At 40.7% G+C, this 19,354-nt stretch overlaps 2 protein-coding genes across 2 annotated transcripts; one reads left to right on the forward strand and one right to left on the reverse strand.

Annotated features, from left to right (window-relative positions):
* Nucleotides 1-11,473: 11,473 nt before the first annotated feature.
* On the reverse strand, nucleotides 11,474-14,176 carry LOC113098749 (abl interactor 2-like). The gene is made up of 3 exons (XM_026263785.1): nucleotides 13,810-14,176; nucleotides 13,518-13,644; nucleotides 11,474-12,134 (listed from the first exon to the last, which is right to left on the reverse strand). Exons 1-3 carry the CDS (start codon nucleotides 13,871-13,873, stop codon nucleotides 12,098-12,100), a joined length of 228 nt encoding a protein of 75 aa, XP_026119570.1. The 5' UTR covers nucleotides 13,874-14,176; the 3' UTR covers nucleotides 11,474-12,097.
* Nucleotides 14,177-14,766: 590 nt separating this feature from the next.
* On the forward strand, nucleotides 14,767-17,154 carry LOC113098753 (MAGUK p55 subfamily member 2-like). The gene is made up of 6 exons (XM_026263788.1): nucleotides 14,767-14,773; nucleotides 14,913-15,074; nucleotides 15,254-15,456; nucleotides 15,584-15,709; nucleotides 16,692-16,984; nucleotides 17,039-17,154. Exons 1-5 carry the CDS (start codon nucleotides 14,767-14,769, stop codon nucleotides 16,866-16,868), a joined length of 675 nt encoding a protein of 224 aa, XP_026119573.1. The 3' UTR covers nucleotides 16,869-16,984; nucleotides 17,039-17,154.
* Nucleotides 17,155-19,354: the final 2,200 nt, after the last annotated feature.

The raw sequence follows: 19,354 nt of genomic DNA on the forward strand, positions 1-19,354 counted from the left end.
GCTGTAGGGAGACCCTTGAGGGGAATTAGTTTACAGGCTTTAGAGAACCTGTCGATGGCAACACAAATACATGTATTCCCTTCAGAGGGTGGTAGATCAGTGACGAAATCTACTCCGAGGTGGGACCAGGGATGTTGTGGACTGGGTAGTGGTAACAGCTTCCCTGAGGGTAAGTGTCGAGGAACCTTGGTCATAGCACAGAGTCGGCAACCTTGGATGAATTCCTTAACCTCTTGGTGCATACCTGGCCACCAATACTTTTGTTGGATTGCTGCGCAGGTCTTAGTAGCCCCGAGATGGCCAGTCCCTACTGAGGAATGAGCAGAGGAGATCAAAGCTATGCGGAAAGCTTCGGGAACATAAGTCTTGCCTGGAGGGCATTCAGGAAGGGTAGGTAGACCTCTTGATGCTTCCTGTAGCTGATCATTTAGGTCCCATTGAATGGGATTGACGAATATCTTGGCAGGAAGAATGGTTTCGGGTTCGCCTGTAACTTCTTCTGGGGAATGGATACGTGACAATGCATCCACTCTAGTGTTTCTTGACCCGGGACGATAAGAGATCGTGGAATGGAAGTGGATAAAAAACAAAGCCCATCTAGCCTGACGGGGGTTCAGTCTCTTTGCTTCCTTCAGATACTGTAAGTTTTTATGGTCTGTTAACACTATGAATGGGTGTCTGGCCCCCTCTAACCAGTGTCTCCACTCCTCAAGTGCAAGTTTAACTGCTAAAAGTTCTCGATTCCCAATGTCATAATTGCTCTCTGCTGAGGACAACTTCTTCGAGAAGAAAGCACAAGGCATGGGTTTGGTTGAATTTTCTTGATGTTGTGAGAGTATGGCTCCAACTCCTGTAGTTGATGCATCGACTTCCAGGATGAATACTTTATCGGGGTTTGGATGACAGAGCAATGGGGCTGTGGTAAATGCGGTCTTCAAGGCAGTGAATGTTCTTTGGGCCTCTGGATTCCATTTGAGGACTTTGGGTTTTCCTTTCAGAAGGGAGGTCAATGGGGCTGTTATCATACTATACTTATCAATGAATCGACGATAGAAGTTCGCAAAGCCAAGAAATCGTTGTAACTCCTTCACAGATTTGGGAACGGGCCATGTGGTGATTGCCTTGATTTTACCATCATCCATTTCCACCCCTTTCCTGCTCAGATGATATCCCAGGAAGTCAACAGATTCCTGATGAAATGTGCATTTCTCCACTTTGAGGAACAGTGAGAATTCCCGAAGTCGTTGGAGCACTTGAGAGACGTGGTGTTGATGGTCGGAGGGATCTTTGGAGAAGATGAGGATGTCATCAATATAGACTAACACAAAACGATTCAAGAAGTCTCGAAGCACCTCATCCATAAAACTCTGGAAGACTGAGGGAGCATTTACCAACCCATAAGGCATGACCAGATACTCGTAGTGCCCTGCTGGTGTTATGAACGCGGTTTTCCACTCATCACCTTCCCGAATTCTGATCAGGTTATAGGCGCTCCTCAAGTCCAGTTTGGTGAACATGTTAGCCTCTCTGAGCTGTTCTAGAGCAGAAGGCACAAGAGGGAGGGCATAGCTGAACTTAACCGTAATCTTATTTAGGGCTCGGTAATCTATACCAAGGCCTTAATCCTCCATCCTTTTTAGGAACAAAAAAGAAACTGGCAGCTGCAGGAGAAGTGGAAGGTCGAATGTACCCCTGCTGTAGGGCCTCTTGGACATATTTCTGCATGGCTTCTTGTTCAGGAATGGATAAAGAGTATATTCGACCTCTGGGAACAGGTTCACCCGGCATTAACTCAATAGCGCAGTCCCAAGGTCTATGTGGAGGTAGTTTGGAGGCCTCCACAGGGCTAAAGACGTCGGCAAAGGAAGAATAGCATGGAGGTATGATCACTGAAAGTTTCTCGCTGAGACTTTCAATTGAGGTCGAATTCACATGAACCGAGTTAGATAATCATTTGATCAATGATCATTTAAGCATGTTAAGCAGCACTTGCAACCCCAGTGAATGATTTTACCCGTTTTCCAGTCGATCTCAGGTTGATGACGAATCAGCCACGGACGACCTAGGATAATGTCTGTTTGACAATTTTCAAGAATAAAAGGATGAAAACATTCCTGGTGGTCTCTCTCTACACACAATATAACTGGTTTGATTTGGTAGTTGACATACCCCTTATTGATGATCTCTCCAGTTACGGCATGGATGGAGTATGGCTTCGGAGTGGTGATCCTCTTGAGGTTGAGTCTGGACGATAATTCTCCCGAGATGAAATCCCCTGCAGACCCGGAATCAATTATGGCAGAGACTGAAACGTTGAAACTAGGGGACATTAATGTCACTGAGATCGTGAGTGGAGAGGATACGGAGGGGGTATTGAAAATCGAACTCACCACCAAGCGAGGAGGACGAGATGGACATAATCGTAGAAAATGGCCTGGATTTCCACAATATAAACAGAGCTTGAGTTCATAGCGACGTTTCCTCTCTGCTTGGGATAATCTGCTGGTTTCAACTTACATCCGCTCCATCCCTTGTGTTTCCACTTGTTCAGTGAGATTCATATGAGGAGTGAAAACCTGGTTCGGAATTTCACGGTAACAAAACTTGGGATCGCTGAATTTCAATGAATACTCAGATACTGAATCTTTTCCCTGCCGGAGCTGCAGGACCTGATCGCTGACGGAGGAATCTCCCACTGGCCGGCAGAACCAGAATTGTTGCACAATAAAAGATATCTTGGATCTCTCTGTGGAATATTGATGTGGTTGCTGTTCCAGGGCCAGTGAACATTGAAGAACAGAGAAGGGCGCTGGTCTAGATGTCGGGCTTGTAATGTACACCAGCGAAGGAGCGGATGATGCGGAAGCGTTGGAATGGCCAGCTGTGCTCTGCACTGGAGTGATTTCTGGTTGTGTTGGATCCATGACGGTGCTGATTGGGAACAGGTGCTGATCAATACTCAGGTGAGTGTGAACGCTGACTGGTGGATGGGACCGAGCTTGATTGGTCCCTAACAGTTATGTTGCTTTTTTCTATATATATATATATATATATATATATATATATATATATATATATATATATGCATGCATTTATTTAGATCTCTTGGTTTTACATATTGTGTTTACTAACAAAATTGCACTTATGTGACTGTGTGTGTATTTAACTGTCAATGCACCTTCATAAATAGCCAAAGCTGTGAATTCTCCAAAGGTGTTGTTTTAACTATATGGTTCACATTTTATGAGTTATAATAAATGCATGAGCTTATGTCTGTGTAGGATTGTGAGGACAATGGCAGTGGTAATGCAGGAGGCGGAGCTTCACCTCTGATGTCACAGCGCTGGACTTTGGTTCCTGAGGGTGCAGCTCAGGAGGCATGATGACTATGAAGGGTGACAGGAAAAAAGATGGCTTAAACGACACATCGTTTCTTATCTCTCGATACCAATAAAATATCCTCAAAGGTTTAAGAGCCAGTGTTTATACAACATTATTTTAATCATAGAGTTTCAGCTGTACAATTTACAACAGGTCAACAGTTTACAACATTTATTATAAATGAACACATTTCACAAAGTTATCAAAAAAGGTTTAGCTATGGCATGTACAAAATTGATAAATATTCACAAAACAAAAACATATACTTTTAAACCTTTAACCAAGTTCTGCTGCTCATTGTGCAAAACAGTCTTTTCTTTGTGACTTTGTGACTTTTCTTTCTCACCATTTAAACCTTTGCATAGATAGCATGAGTAGTATAGTAGTCCTTGAAAAAAAATTCGTGAGAATATGATTCTTATTTTTCCTTTAGCCAGTCCAAGTGTTTGAGATGCGCTCATAATCATGAATGTGAGGGTGAAGGAGAGATGGATTCAGAATATGCTGGAGGGGCTTCCACAGGACAGGCCTCAGGCTTCAGATTCAACTGAGGAAACAGGAATTAATAATCATTACCAGCGAGGACAAAGAGCTCCTTTAAACATTTCAGGACAAGATATTTTAAATTAGGGTGTTGACAACTTGAACTTAATGTACTGATGCACTTGATGTTTTTTTTATTATTATTATTATTTAAACATTTTAAAGCTGTGCAATCAATGAACCCATATACCTTATGTATTTAATAAATTAAAATTTAATAAAAGTATGTAAGAATAGCTACTTTTGGTTCCATGAGAGTCCTGTCACCCGGATTTAACGTACAGCACAGTTTCTCCCGAAATACATGAAAGTGGCTGTTGAACTCTGAGAAGAATAGTAAACTTTATTGTTCTGCTATGTGTGTCTGATATTTGAATAAAACACGTCGGCAAATTACATTTGAAAGAATGGATAAGATAGTTTTTGCTGCTTCCATATACATTTTTTTTTTTTTACAAATTACCAATGTATTGTTTTACTAGTGATTATGTATATTTAAATGTATGAAACCTAAAAAACATTTATGTTTTTGAAAACACTGCATATTAGTTTCTGGCTCAGCGCCAGCCAACGCACGACAGCAGTTGGAATCAGGCAGTTCTGTGACGCCACTGAACATGACAAACTCTCAGGGGCACAGAAATAAGAATCCAATATATGGTGCCATAATGCTTAAAATGTAACATACACTTTAAATTATTTTCGTTAAAAAATATCCGCCGACATTCGGAGTGTCAACCAATCATCAAACAGCCGCTGACTGTGACCCCAGCAGCTCCCCAGAGATCTTTGCCGCTCATATAAACAGCATTTTTGCTAGCAATATGTCGCAGAGCTCCCTTGTCAACTTTTTTTTTAGCAAAAAACCCTCGGCCTGATGGACAACCGGACACAAGGCCTAACGTTACATCTGATGAGGTTGTTTCAACAGATGTGACTCCTCCTGCACTCCTGGATACTAAAAAAACTATTGAATGAGAAGACTCTGAAATGGCCTCCATCTCAGAGCTAAAGCCTACAAACCCTTCCGCAGCAGCTGGCCAATTGACGCGAAGCATGCAAATACTGACAGGTTCGCGGACAGTATAAATTGCATGGGCGCGAAAATTACGTCAGAATCTCTTTCTTCACGCTAATGAAGTTATCTTCACGCTTTGAAGTCTTTTATCTACCATCGTGGAAGTTGTATCAGAGGATTACTCACCATTTCCTCTCCGCATCCGATGGCAGCTACTTGCCAGATTTGTGCGGGTCCCTCATCTGTTCTATGTTTCCTGCCTGGGCCTCGCCAACGCCGAAGCAGCTTTCACGGATGACACGTGCGGCCACTGTGCAGAGCTGCCAGTGCGCGCCCTCAGAACCAGGAGAGAAGTGGCTCGGGCAACAGCGGGGATGAGGCCCACTGCCGCCAGCGAGCCGCTGGTGGGCTCTCCCCCGCCCCAAGACGAGTTCGACGCCGTCAGCTTCACAGACGATAGCTTCCCCCCGGGCCGTCGCGGACTTCGTCTCCTTCGGAGCTGGCGAGGAAGATGACTCCATGTCGCTCTCTGTGTCAGAGAAGGATTGGGCGACTCAGTCAGACCGCCCCGACCATGAGGGCCCTGCAGACCTCCAGGAGGAGCTCGTCAGGATCCTCGGCAAGGCCGTCACGGAGCTGGACCTCTCCTGGAACGCACCTGACGAGCCGGTGAAAAGTAAGCTGGACACGTGGTTCTTCCAGTCAAGCTGCCGCCAGGCCGAATCAAGGAGAAGCACCCCGTTCTTCCCAGACGTGCATGAGCACGTGGTGAAGTCGTGGGCTGCACCCCAATCGGCGCGCACCCACTCTCCGAGACTCTGAAGCGCGCCAAAGCGATGAGCCACGTGATGCCTCGTCGCTCACTTCAGTCCTCATCCGCGAGGTCCCGCTCTTCTTCAGCACCTCACCAGGCCCAAGGACTGGCTGGACAGCCCGCCGTGATGCCCCGACCCGAGCCGAACGTCCGTTTCTGCCGAAACAAGCAGTGGTCGGGGCCTGGAAAGAGGCATCAGAGTAGGAAGAGGAGCCCATGCCGCGATAGAGCCAGCGCATCATCCTCGGCTGCAAAGCCATCTTCCTGACGGGCCGCTCAAGAGGAAGAGAGAGCACGCTGGTGTCCCCGCCCCCAAGCGCCGTGTTCAAGAGCTTCGTGTCCCCCAGGTTCCTTTGGGCCACAAGCAAAATGTGTGTTTAAATGCTGTTTGTGTGAGTTCCACAATAAAAACATGTATCTTTTCACAAAAAGAGCTTTCTCTTCCTCGTGCACCCAACACTGTGTCACTCGCCCTGTCTCAGGACAGCGCAGAGTCACAAGCAATGATTATAATGGCCTCTTGAGGGCGCGAGAGTGCCAACAACACACAATGCCCACCACGGGCCGCCAGTGCTTCTAATCTCGCGGGGGCAGGGCCCCGGTCTAAACAAGCCTTCAGTAGCTACGGTAGCCATAGAGCTAACGCGTCCACTGTGTCATTTTCTGGACACGTGGAAGGCTATCCCAGGCGTTTCACCGTGGGAACTGGGAATTATTCAGCAAGGATGTTCTCTCCAGTTCAAACGCAGACCTCCCCGATTCAACGGCGCGGTCCCGTTACATGCTTTGCCCCACAACCTTTCAATTCTGAGACAAGAAGTTTTCAGTCTGCTCGAGAAAGGAGCGATAGAGCGTGTCCCTCCAAGCGAGCAGAAAAGCGTTTTTTATAGCCGCTACTTCGTGGTGCCAAAGAAGGGTGGAGGACTCCGTCCTATTCTGGATCTGAGACCCATCAACCGAGCACTTCACAAACACACATTCAGAATGACAACACTAAAACAGATCTTGACGCAGATACGGCCCGGGGACTGGTTCGCCTCAGTGGATCTAAAAGACGCGTACTTTCATATTCAAATAGCGACGCACCACAGGTGCTTCCTCAGGTTTGCTTTCGAAGGCACGGCTTATCAGTATTCGGTGCTTCCGTTTGGCCTGGCCCTGGCCCCCCGCATGTGAGCAGAAAAGCGTTTTTTACAGCCGCTACTTCGTGGTGCCAAAGAAGGGTGGAGGACTCTGTCCTATTCTGGATCTGAGACCCATCAACCGAGCACTTCACAAACACACATTCAGAATGACAACACTAAAAAAGATCTTGACGCAGATACAGCCCGGGGACTGGTTCGCCTCAGTGGATCTAAAAGACGCGTACTTTCATATTCAAATAGCGACGCACCACAGGCGCTTCCTCAGGTTTGCTTTCGAAGGCACGGCTTATCAGTATTCGGTGCTTCCGTTTGGCCTGGCCCTGGCCCCCCGCATGTTTTCAAAGTGTGTGGACGCAGCGCTTTCTCCCCTCAGATCGAGCGGAATGCGCATCTTGAATTATCTGGACGATTGGCTGATTTTAGCCCACTCAAGAGATGTGCTAATCAGTCACGTGGAAATGCTGCTCCGCCATTTGGATACGCTGGGACTGCGTGTGAATATGCAGAAGAGCGTGCTTTTACCGAGTCGGACTATAACATATCTGGGAGTATGTTTGGACTCGATGGCGATGCGAGCCCATCTTTCTCAGGAGCGCATGGAGACAATCTCATCGACTCTGCGCCGTTTCAGACCGGGCAGGTCGGTTTCTCTGAGGGATTTTCAGAGGCTTCTGGGTCTGATGGCGGCGGCTTCTTCAGTGTGCCATCTGGGTCTGTTGCATATGCGACCGCTACAGCTTTGGCTAAAAGCTCGAGTTCCGCCGAGGGCGTGGTCGTCGAGCCACAAACGAATTACGGTCACTCACAGTTGCGTCAGCACTCTGAGACCGTGGAACAGCACAGATATGTTCAGCGCAGGAGTTCCTTTGGGTTTAGTGACTCAGCGCAACGTGGTCTCGACAGACGCATCAACTTCAGGCTGGGGAGCAGTGTGCCTGGGCGTTCCTGCCTCAGGCCTGTGGTCGGAGTCACAGAGAACGTGGCACATAAACCGTTTGGAATTGGAAACGGTTTTCCTCGCCCTGCAAGCCTTTCGGTCGAAACTGGAGCGACAACATGTACTAATTCGAACCGACAACACGTCTTTGGTCTCGTACATAAATCGACAGGGAGGCGTGCGCTCCAGAGCTCTATTCAAACGAGCAGCGAGTCTCTTGTTGTGGGCGGACCGACACTTTCTCTCCATAAGAGCGGCGCACATCCCCGGTATTCTGAACCGCGGAGCGAACATGCTTTCGAGGAACGGGATTCCTCAAGGAGAGTGGAGGCTTCACCCAGGATCAGTTCATATGATTTGGGATCGATTCGGGAGGGCGGAAGTGGATTTGTTCGCCACAAGCGAGAACACACACTGTCAGACGTTCTTCTCGCTATCTCACTCCCCATTACCGGGAGATGCTCTGACATCGCGCTGGCCGGAAGCCAGACTTTAATATATATATATATATATATATATATATATATATATAATTTTTTATTTTTTTTATTTTTTTCAGTTCAACAGAAGAATGATACTCATAACAGGTTTGGAACAATATTTCATTTTTGGGTGAACTATTTAAGTTATTCTTGTGATGTTAACAAAGCAGTGTACTGCACAATATGTCCAGGGTTACCTCGTGATAAGCAGGAGGCGACTCGTAGAACTGTACTGTGCTGTAGCGCGGTGGTCTGTGCAGATCATCTTCAGACAGAGAGATCGGAATGACGTAAACAGAGGGCGGATCCACGGCTCGAGCTTGAGTCTGCACATGCTCATCTTGCTCCTTACAGACCCGCTGGAATATTTTACAGCAGCCAACACAGAAGATCGTAAACACAAAAACGGTAACAATAGGTGCGATGATCCTGAAACAGCAAAGATTGAGTGGTGTTAAAATACAGCATGAGTGGGAGTTGTTAGTGATGATAAAGGACATAAACCAATCGTATATCCTACAGATGAAGAAAAGATACAAACTGAATGGGTATTTTTCACATTTCCAATTCCAGAATGTGGAAATAAACTACAGATACATAAGGGAATAAAACCAAATTTATTTTTTTTACATTTTATGATCCTCAAATGTAAAATTGTAATTGAACATGAGGTTAAAATAATCCAGTATATATTATACAATATATAATTGTACATTATTGTTTTTATATTATGCTGCTTACACATGTGTATGTATGTGTGTGTGTGTGTGTGCATATGTATATATATATATATATATATATACACACACACACACACACACACACACACACACACACACACACACACACACACACACACACAATAACATTAGTATAGTATGGTTTTGGATCAGATCTTATGTGTGTTCAGTTTTATAAAAGAGTATTGAAAGTTGGTATACATACTTAAATACTAAATATGGATCAGACCCCATGGCAATGAAGAAATTCACTTCACAATTCAGAAGCAACTCTGTTAGGAAAAAAAAAAGATTATATTTGGTGATGACATTTAATTTGTCTATAATCATTAAGATGCATATAGTATTGGAATTCATAGTGAACTGGACAGGCAAGAGCTTGATATAATTAATTAATCAATTATACCTAAAACATTTATAACATGTAAATGTATATTGTACAGTACTGTGTTGAAATGCATCTTAATGCAAAAAAAAAAAAAAAACATACAAAACCTGGAATTCCACAGGGCTTGTATATCATTTGATAAATAAATGTGAAGTAAATAAAGACTTTTGCAATTGATAGACCTTTGAAAATCAATGTGTGAATATGTTACTCCCATAATGAACTTTTTTAACCTTATATGAGTCAAGACAGTCATGAGTGGTGTCTTACACACCAGAAATGACCCAATTCTGTATTGAGGCCAGATAAATGATAACAAATCGGTTATAAAGCAAAATATATATATATATAAATAAATTATATATATATATATATATATATATATATCTCAAACTCTTTGGAGGTCTGATACAGGTTCTAAAGTAAAGAAATCTTTTCCATTCAAAATTGGTCTTTTACCGTAAGTCAAGGATTTTGCTGAGGACCACCAAGGTCATCTATATGGGATAGCTTACTCATTGGGCCCAAGTGGGCTAAGTATTTTGTCCCGAGCCCTGTAAAGATTTGTGAACGCCTTGCTTGTAGGCCAGGGGTAGGCAGGGTCGGTCCTGGAGTGCCGATGTCTTGCAGAGATTAGAAAAAAGCCTCTCCTGCCTGTAGGCCTAGTCATTCTGAAGACCTTCATTAGCTTGTTCAGGTGTGTTTGATGAGGGCTGGAGTTAAACTCTACAGGACAGCGGCAATCCAGGACCGACCTTGCCTACCCCTGCTGTACGCCTACATGTTAGAGCAGCACCCCTTCAGAGGACACCAAACAACAGCTGCCATGTTGATTTCTCCAATATCCACTTACTGCCAGCAGTGTTTCAGACCTCACCTGTCCTTTCCATCCAACAAAGAATCACAGAAACACAAAACAAAAGAGACTCTGGCTTATATACAAACACTGACGCTGTCGAAAAACTAAATCTTTAACATTATTAAAAACCTACAGGTCAATATATTTATACAAGCCCAGTCACATGTTCAGATATTCTACTAGCATAGGTGAACATCATACACATTTTATGTAGTTAGTAAAAAAAATGACTTCTTCAAGCACATCTCTGAGAAACACCTAGAAGTCTTACCTCAAAGAACACAGGTGATCCCGGCAGTAAAGTAGATGTTGAATGCAGCGCTCTGATTTGAGACTGAGTCTTATCTGAGGGAGGGTTTGAAGTGCAGATAGTGAAGTTTGAACACTTTTATGGTGACTGTCTGGTGTTTAAACACACAGTATGTATATACCAGGTGGACATTTTATTCTCGCAGCACTTAGGGGGAAATTTAGTTATGTGTAAAAGGGTACCATCCCAGTGACCGTTTTGGTTTTTTATTTCTTTTTCCTTTTCTTTTCTAAAAGAGTGCACCATCCACAGTGTGCTTCATTATTTATCTTTTATTTACCTTAGTAACCTTGCCATGAAAGAACAGGCGTTATATTGTCTGTATCATTATACTGCTTCTCTCTGATGAAAATAAAAAAGAAATCCAGGCTGGTTTGTGTTGTCCTGGTTCTGGTACAGCTGGTGAATCAATATGATCTTTCTGGCAAAGACAGGTGATCAAGAAAGTCTTGCTATTTAATCTAGTAAAGATGCCGTACCTCAGTGTCCAAATACACATTATATCTGGCCAGAAGTTTCCCTTTCATTTATGTCAAATAAAGAGAAACACATTTAAGTTTACGAATGGTGCTGATGAGCCAGTTCCCCATGAATGAACTTTTCATCTAGTTGTCAAATAAACCTACCATTGTATATTATGAATTTATTTAGTTTTATCTTTTGTAAATCACTTTAAATAAAAGTGTTTGCTAATTGCATAACTAAAATGAACAGGTCAAATGATCTTATAAACAAAGTGAAAAGAAAGTGGATGGTTAGAAATGACAAAACAAATGCAACTTCATTCCCAGACATTACCATCAACAGTTTATTGATTCTGTGGACTGTAAATGCTAACTTGGTATCATAAAATATTGAAATTGTGACTGAATTGGGCCAATGTGGCGTGCATAACATTTAATTCATTAAACGGAGCATAAAATGTTCTGGAAAATACTCTAATTGCAAGGGATTTAGGAAAATTTTATCAAATAAATGTAATTTATCATAAGTAATAAAGGCTTTTAATTAGGAAACTGCATTATAATATATTACACATATCTATTATTATATATTACTTCAATGTTCACTTTGCACAATTGCCTATTCAAATAAACCTTGAAAATATGCTAAGAGAATTAACCACTAAACATCCACTATTTAACACGACTTTGTGAGCTTAACATATCATATACAACTAAATGTACAAAAATGTTACTTAATATGTTTTACATTATGAAATGTAACTTAAAAGTCCTGAGAGATCAATTATGATCATCATCATCATCATCATCATTGAAGACTAAAGTCAACTTAAAAACACAAACTCATCTCTGCTGGTTTAAGCCAGCATGTTAATTCCATTTCAAACGTTTTAAAAGGTCAACATAGTATAAAAACATTTCTGCAGTTTCATTTATACAGCGGACTTCACCGTTTTACTATAGAAATAGAAATGAAAGGTTCCTTCCATCTCTATACTTCATTCACTTGCGTTCTGTTAAGCGCTGGACTCCACATAGTTGCCAGGAAAAAATCCCTTAAAGGGTTAGTTCGCCCAAAAATGAAAATTATGTCATTAATAACTCACCCTTATGCTGTTCCAAACATGTAAGACCTCCTTTTATCTTCGGAACACAGTTTAAGATATTTTAGATTTAGTCCGAGAGCTCTCAGTCCCTCCATTGAAGCTGTGTGTACGGTATACTGTCCATGTCCAGATAGGTAAGAAAAACATCATCAAAGTAGTCCATGTGACATCAGAGGGTCCTTTGGAATTTTTTGAAGCATCAAAAATACATTTTGGTCCAAAATTGCAAAAACGACGACTTTATTCAGCATTGTCTTCTCTTCCGTGTCTGTGTGAGAAAGAGTTCAAATCAAAGCAGTCTGGATATCAGGTTCGCGAGCGAATCATTCAGTTCACCAAATCGAACTGAATCGTTTTAAACGGTTCGCATCTCTAATACGCATTAATCCACAAATGACTTAAGATGTTAACTTTTTTAATGTGGCTGACACTCCCTCGGAGTTCAAACAAACCAATATCCCGGAGTAATGCATTTACTCAAACAGTACACTGACTGAACTGCTGTGAAGAGAGAACTGAAGATGAACACCGAGCCGAGCCAGATAATGAACGAAAGACTGACTCGTTCACGAGTCAAGAACAGTTTCTTTCAGACGTGTCCGATTCGTGAACCGAGGAGCTGATGATACTTCGCATGTGTGATTCAGCGTGACAGGCTTGAATCAAAGGCAATCATCGCCCATGACGCCATTACGTCGAGTGCAAAAGAACCGGTGAACTGTTTTCGTCAACCGGTTTATTGAATCGAACTGTCCGAAAGAACTACTGGTGATCCGAACATCATGCAACCGGTTCTTCACTCGTGAACGAGTCAGTCTATTGTTCGTTATCTGGCTCGGCTCGGTGTTCATCTTCAGTTCTCTCTTCACAGCAGTTTGAGTGCATGCATTACTCCAGGATATTGGTTTGTTTTAACTTAGAGGGAGTGTCAGCCACATTAAAAAAAGTTAACATCTTAACTCATTTGTGGATTAATGGGTATTAGAGATGTGAACCATTTAAAAACGATTCAGTTCGATTTGGTGAACTGAATGATTCGTTCGCGAACCGGATATCCAAACTGCTTTGATTTGAACTCTTTCTCACACAGACACGGAAGAGAAGACAATGCTGAATAAAGTCGTCGTTTTTGCTTTTTTTGGACCAAAATGTATTACTTCAAAAAATACTAACTGACCCTCTGATGTCACATGGACTTTGATGATGTTTTTCTTACCTTTCTGGACATGGACAGTATACCGTACACACAGCTTCAATGGAGGGACTGAGAGCTCTCGAACTAAATCTAAAATATCTTAAACTGTGTTCCGAAGATTTTGGGCGAACTAACCCTTTAACTCCATTGAGAAAGCCCTCACACCAGCCATCCTCATTCCTGCTGGTGAGGTAGATGATATCGCCCTCTTGAAACACCAGGTCGCCCGGCTTGCCTGTGTCGTAGTTATACAGTGCCACCACTTGGTAGGAAAGAGAAGTACAATGAAAAAAATCACTACCTGGATATATAATTAATATCTCTTGTTCTGAATGTGTGATTACAAAATGATCTGTCTTAGATGTCAATGCAGTTGTTTTCACAATGCAGATTCTGTGCCTGAACGAGTCATCAGAAATGAGCTTACCTTTATCCAAATAGTCGGCTGGTGCAGTTATGTCATAATCAATGGGAGGGGGTAGAGGGGGCATCTCTTCAAAGTTGTCATAACTGTCTAGTGGTGGCGGTGCTGGAATCTCAAGGTCTAAATGTGCATCGACACACAAAGTTAACAAAACTGACAAAGTGCAACTGCACAAATGTGTTTGAAGGAGATGTGGGTGATTTCCGTTCAACAAGCCACATCAAACAAAAATGTGACAATCAAACAATTATTATTTTTTTCCGTCTGAAACATATGGACGCCTACACGGTTTATCAAATAATACAACTAACACCAATGCATGTACACTAGAAATCACACACTTCATCATTTACAGCGATCGTTCACCAAAGACAAATGGCTTCAGAAGACCTGGAATATAATGCAGCAGTGTTAGTTTATTTTCTTCTGACTCTACAGTTAGTTGAGCAACTGTTTATTAATCTTGTTAATAGTTGTAGTTAATATAAACAATGTTGTAGTGCATAAATTGCATGGATTATTTCTCTGATGACTTGTTTCTTCTTTGCCCTTTTTGTAGCTAAAGGTCGGAGTATATCTACATGACATTTGCACTGGTTTCCCCCCATTTACATTTATGATCAGTCGACACTTAATTGCTGGAAGTCAGAGCTAGTCTGCAGGTTTGAGTTGACCGATTCAATAGAAAGTTGCAACATGTAAAATGGTCAAATTTTTTTAAATATGCACATCACTTTTATAATCATAATTATCATCATAATTTTTTATTGTTTTTTAACCCTACCCTATTTGAATGGTTGATTTGTGCATATTGCCCCCTGGTGGATTTAACATGAACGTTTACGATGTCTATGTTCTTAAAGCAATGCAAACTGTGTTATAGGTTCAGTAATGCAGTAAATATTTGTGTATAAAACATTTATTTCTCTGTGTTGTATGACAGCCAATCTCTGCACTGGAATGGTTGGTAAGAAGAAGAAGAAAATGATGTATCTAGCTACAAAAAAATGCAGGTTTGTTTTCTTTTTACTCAAATGCATGTCTTTTTGAAACGGCATGTCTTTTCTGTTTTGATCTTTCATTCTTTCTTTTTTAAACCCTGACAGATTTTGACAGGCATGAGTTACTGATCTATGAGGAGGTGGCAAAAGTCCCACCCTTTCGCCGGAAGACGCTGGTTCTGATTGGTGCAGCTGGAGTGGGCCGACGAAGTCTGAAGAATAAGTTGCTAGTGTCAGACCCTCAGCACTATGGCACCACCGTCCCCTGTGAGTCCTCTCTGGGGGTATTAGGCACAGTTTTCATTACTCTGGGGTTCAGACTCAGACCTGATGCTAATATTTCTTCCCTTTATTATGAGAGATTTTTTGGACACAACTAAAATCTAGTGCTAATCTGTTGATAAACAGAAATGATTTCATCTGGGCTGTCATATAACTGTCCACAGACACCTCTAGGAAGCCCAAATCAGCAGACAGAGAGAACATGATGTATGCCTTCACGTCCCGGAGTAAGATGGAGGCTGATATTAAAGCTGGCCACTATCTTGAACACGGTGAATATGACGGTAACCTCTACGGCACCAAGAATGACTCCATCCATGAAGTCGTGGAGGCGGGACGTATCTGTATCCTGGACGTCAGCCCACAGGTAAGGGTCTCTTTAACTAAGCAGAAGATCAACATCTACGAGATTTCATAAGCACGAGATGCTGTTTTATAGTATTTCATGAAAAGCACTTTTTGATTCTGATTTGTTTAATTTGTTTTTGCCATAGGCCCTAAAAGTCCTCAGGACATCAGAGTTTTTGCCGTATGTGGTGTTCATCAAAGCCCCAGAGTTTGAGGTGCTGAAGGCCATGAACAGATCTGGGGTGGAGGCAGGAGTGACCAAACACCGAACAGTAAGTTTAAAGGGATAGTTCACCCTAAAATGTAAATTACCCCATGATTTACTCCCCCTCAAGCCATCCCAGGCCTTTCAGATGAATACAGTCAAAGTTATAATAAAAAATGTCCTTGATCTTAAATACTTTAGGTTTGGAGCAAAACAAAACACTGATCACAAATTATGAGTATGAATATTAGTTCAATTCAAGTCAAGAGGAGACTTTTCTGTATACAAAACTTGGTTTTAGCGAGACTAGCCGGCTAGAGATTAAGGTTTATAAAGTTGTACGGTAATGCTTTATTCTAAGGTGTCCTTGTTACACGTTACATGTTCATACTATTATAATGACAATAAATTATGCATAATTACATGCAAATAACCCTAACCATATAGTAAGTACATGTATTCATTTAATGTTACTTAGTGCCTAAAGGGTTAGTTCACCCAAAAATGAAAATGATGTCATTAATGACTCACCCTCATGTCGTTACAAACCCGTGAGACCTCCGTTTATCTTCGAAACACAGTTTAAGATATTTTAGATTTAGTCCGAGAGCTTTGGTGAAGATGAACCCTGTAACAAGGACACCTTAAAATAAAGTGTAACCAGTTGTAAAAATTGATATTTTTATTACACAGATACATCGTTCTGCTTCAGGAGGCTTTTATTAACCCCCTAGAGCTGTGTGGGGCAATTTTTATGATGGATGGAAAGACTTTATTGGACTTCAAAATTTCAACACCTGTTCACTTCCATAACAAAGCTTGGAAGTGCCAGGACATTTTTTTTTTAAATACAAAAAAAATTTTTATTCATCAGAAAAAATAAAGTCATATATAACTAGGGAAGGCTTGAGGGTGAGTAAATCAAGGGGTGAATTTAATTGTGTGAACTATCCCTTTAAATCCCACTTAGTCGCTGTATACTAAACATGGTTTGCTTGAAACTGAAGTTTTGCCCATCCTAAAAATCTTCATCCGTCTCATCTCAACAGGACGCAGAACTGAAGAGGACGGTGGATGAGAGCGCCAAGATTCAGAGAGTGTACGGACACTACTTCGACCTCACCATAGTAAATGACGATTTGGAGCAAGCGTACAGGAAGCTCAAATCCTCCTTAGAGGAGTTAAAGGGAGCTCAGCAGTGGGTTCCAGTTGGGTGGGTGTTTTAGAGCTCACTACAGCAACTAGTGGATGATTCATGTGACACTTTATACCAGTGTTAACCTCATGCCAGGGGTGTTCACTGATCAGAGAGCTTACATGAGTGTGTGTGTGTGTGTGTGTGTGTGTGTGTGTGTGTGTGTGTGTGTGCGTGTGTGTGTGTGTGTGTGTGTGTGTGAAATCACCATCTACCCTACAAAAACAGGTTATAGATAACTCGTGTCAGAATTGAACTACAGTCTCATCTTTTTGTTCAGTAAACATTCAAGTTTCAGTTCAGATGTTTTTTGAAATGTGAAATAATTTTTTCTTTAATTTTACACAAATATCTGAACATCCTTTGACAATTAAGTTAAAAAAAGATACATTTATTTCAGAAGCAAAACTGTATTATATATTTTTTTAATGTAATCTTTTCAAAAGGTTGTTAGATTTATTGGGTTAAAACAAACAAACGATCAAATAAACAAACAAAAAAAGATATTTTCAAAAGTTTGGGGTCAATATTATTTTAATAAATTAATACTTGAATAATTGATTAAAATTGACAGTAAAGACATTTATATGTCACAAAAGATTTCTATTAAAATAAAAGCTGTACTTTTGAACTCTCTATATCCTAAAAAAATGAATCACGATTTCCACAAAAACATTTAAGCAGCACAACTGACAATATAAGATATGTTTCCTGAGCAGACACTGAAGACTGGAGGAATGATGCTGAATTCAGCTTTAATATCACTGGAGTAAATTACATGTTAAAAGAAAAACTTAAAAACAAATGAAATTGTAATAATATTACACAACTGCTACTTCTACTGCTTTGCTGTATTGTTTATCAAATAAATGTAGCCATCATGCATAAGAAAACAAATCTGAATCGACCCCAAACTTTTGAATGACAGTATGTATTCTCTAAAAACACATCTTATGCAGATTTGCCTCTCAAGTATTTTAACAAGTTACGTTTTTAAAACATAATTTTGATTTCAAGCCCACAGTTTAGTACAGGTCTACATCAATTCTGTTTGTGGTAGGTGTTTGTTTGGACAGTGTTTCATCTCTGAATTATATTTTTATCATAAGGCTCTATTTTGCTCAGCTCCTGTTGTTGTGTCAGGCACATGACTTTTGTACAGTTTTTTTTTCATATACATCCATATTACAGCACCATTATTTCTGAATTTAGCACAGGAATATATGGAAATGTGATCATATACAGACTGAAAGCAAACAGAAAAAGCAGGCAGATAATATTTGCACACAATAAACTGTGCAGAAGGTCACTGAATGCAGCATATAATTCATTTCAGATGGATCTTTTTGCAGATCACCAACATTGTGAACTATATTTATATATTTAGATATGTTAGTAACAGTATATACCTATTTATTTATTGATTCGAAAAAGGACCAAACCTCATTTTTACATTTAAATTGGACACAAACCTGTGAATTGAAGGGAAGAACAGTGCTATAGCATGGCATTAACACCTTTATATCAATATGTATGAATATGCTCTCAGTGTAAAATATTGTGACTGCATGTAATCTGTGTATCTGCTCTAATTCACAGCAATTTATTCTAATGCTGTATATGCTTATTGGATGAAAATATATTTTTCTTACGGACAAACCCTCTCTACTTTTTTATTACGAATGATCATTCTTCAGTATTCTTCTGTTTATTTTCACTGATTATAATTCATGTCAATGATATTTGGCTTGAATATTGGCAGCTATTGTTTATTTATTAGTTTTTTTTATCATTTATTATCTGTGTGTGCGGTGTTAGGATTTAAGTTTTGATATTAGGTTTTTTTACATATCAGATAATGGACTAAGCTAGAGACAGATACTGTATATACAGTAGTAGTCATGTTTCATGTGCAAAATCGATGAATGATTAGAAGAACAATCTGTAAATTGCCTGATTTCTGAAATAAAATGTTTGGAGAAATAATGTGTTAATTAACCATTAATTGAATTAATTTAACAAAGTAAGAAAAAATATGGAAAGTATATTATACACCGATTTTTGAATAAGCATTATATTTAAAAGCAAATGTGAAATTAAGTCCTAAATATAAGTCCTATGATATATTGTTTTTCTGTCTGCGAAAGGGAAACATAAAGATATGAACGTATTTATCATCTTAAATTCAGATCAGTTCACATAATTGTTCCGCTTTCACCAGCAGAGGGCACTATGGGAGTTCTCTGAGGATGATCATAATGAAATCAACATTTTCCTATAAATCAGATGTCCCTCACACTAATTCAGTATTTATGAATATAAAAGTTACATAAAATCACACACTTTTGCTATACTGAAGGCTGAAAGAAAAAAACAGCAACCTCATCTGTTTTCTTGTGATTGCTCTGAACATTTCAGACTGAGTTCAACAAACATTAAATTACTTTTTCATAAACTTAAAAAAATAAATAATACAAATCTAGGTGTGATGGGGTTAAGACTAGGGTAACCGGGTTA

The sequence above is a fragment of the Carassius auratus genome, unplaced genomic scaffold (assembly GCF_003368295.1).
Source record: "Carassius auratus strain Wakin unplaced genomic scaffold, ASM336829v1 scaf_tig00216636, whole genome shotgun sequence".
Taxonomy (NCBI): domain Eukaryota; kingdom Metazoa; phylum Chordata; class Actinopteri; order Cypriniformes; family Cyprinidae; genus Carassius; species Carassius auratus.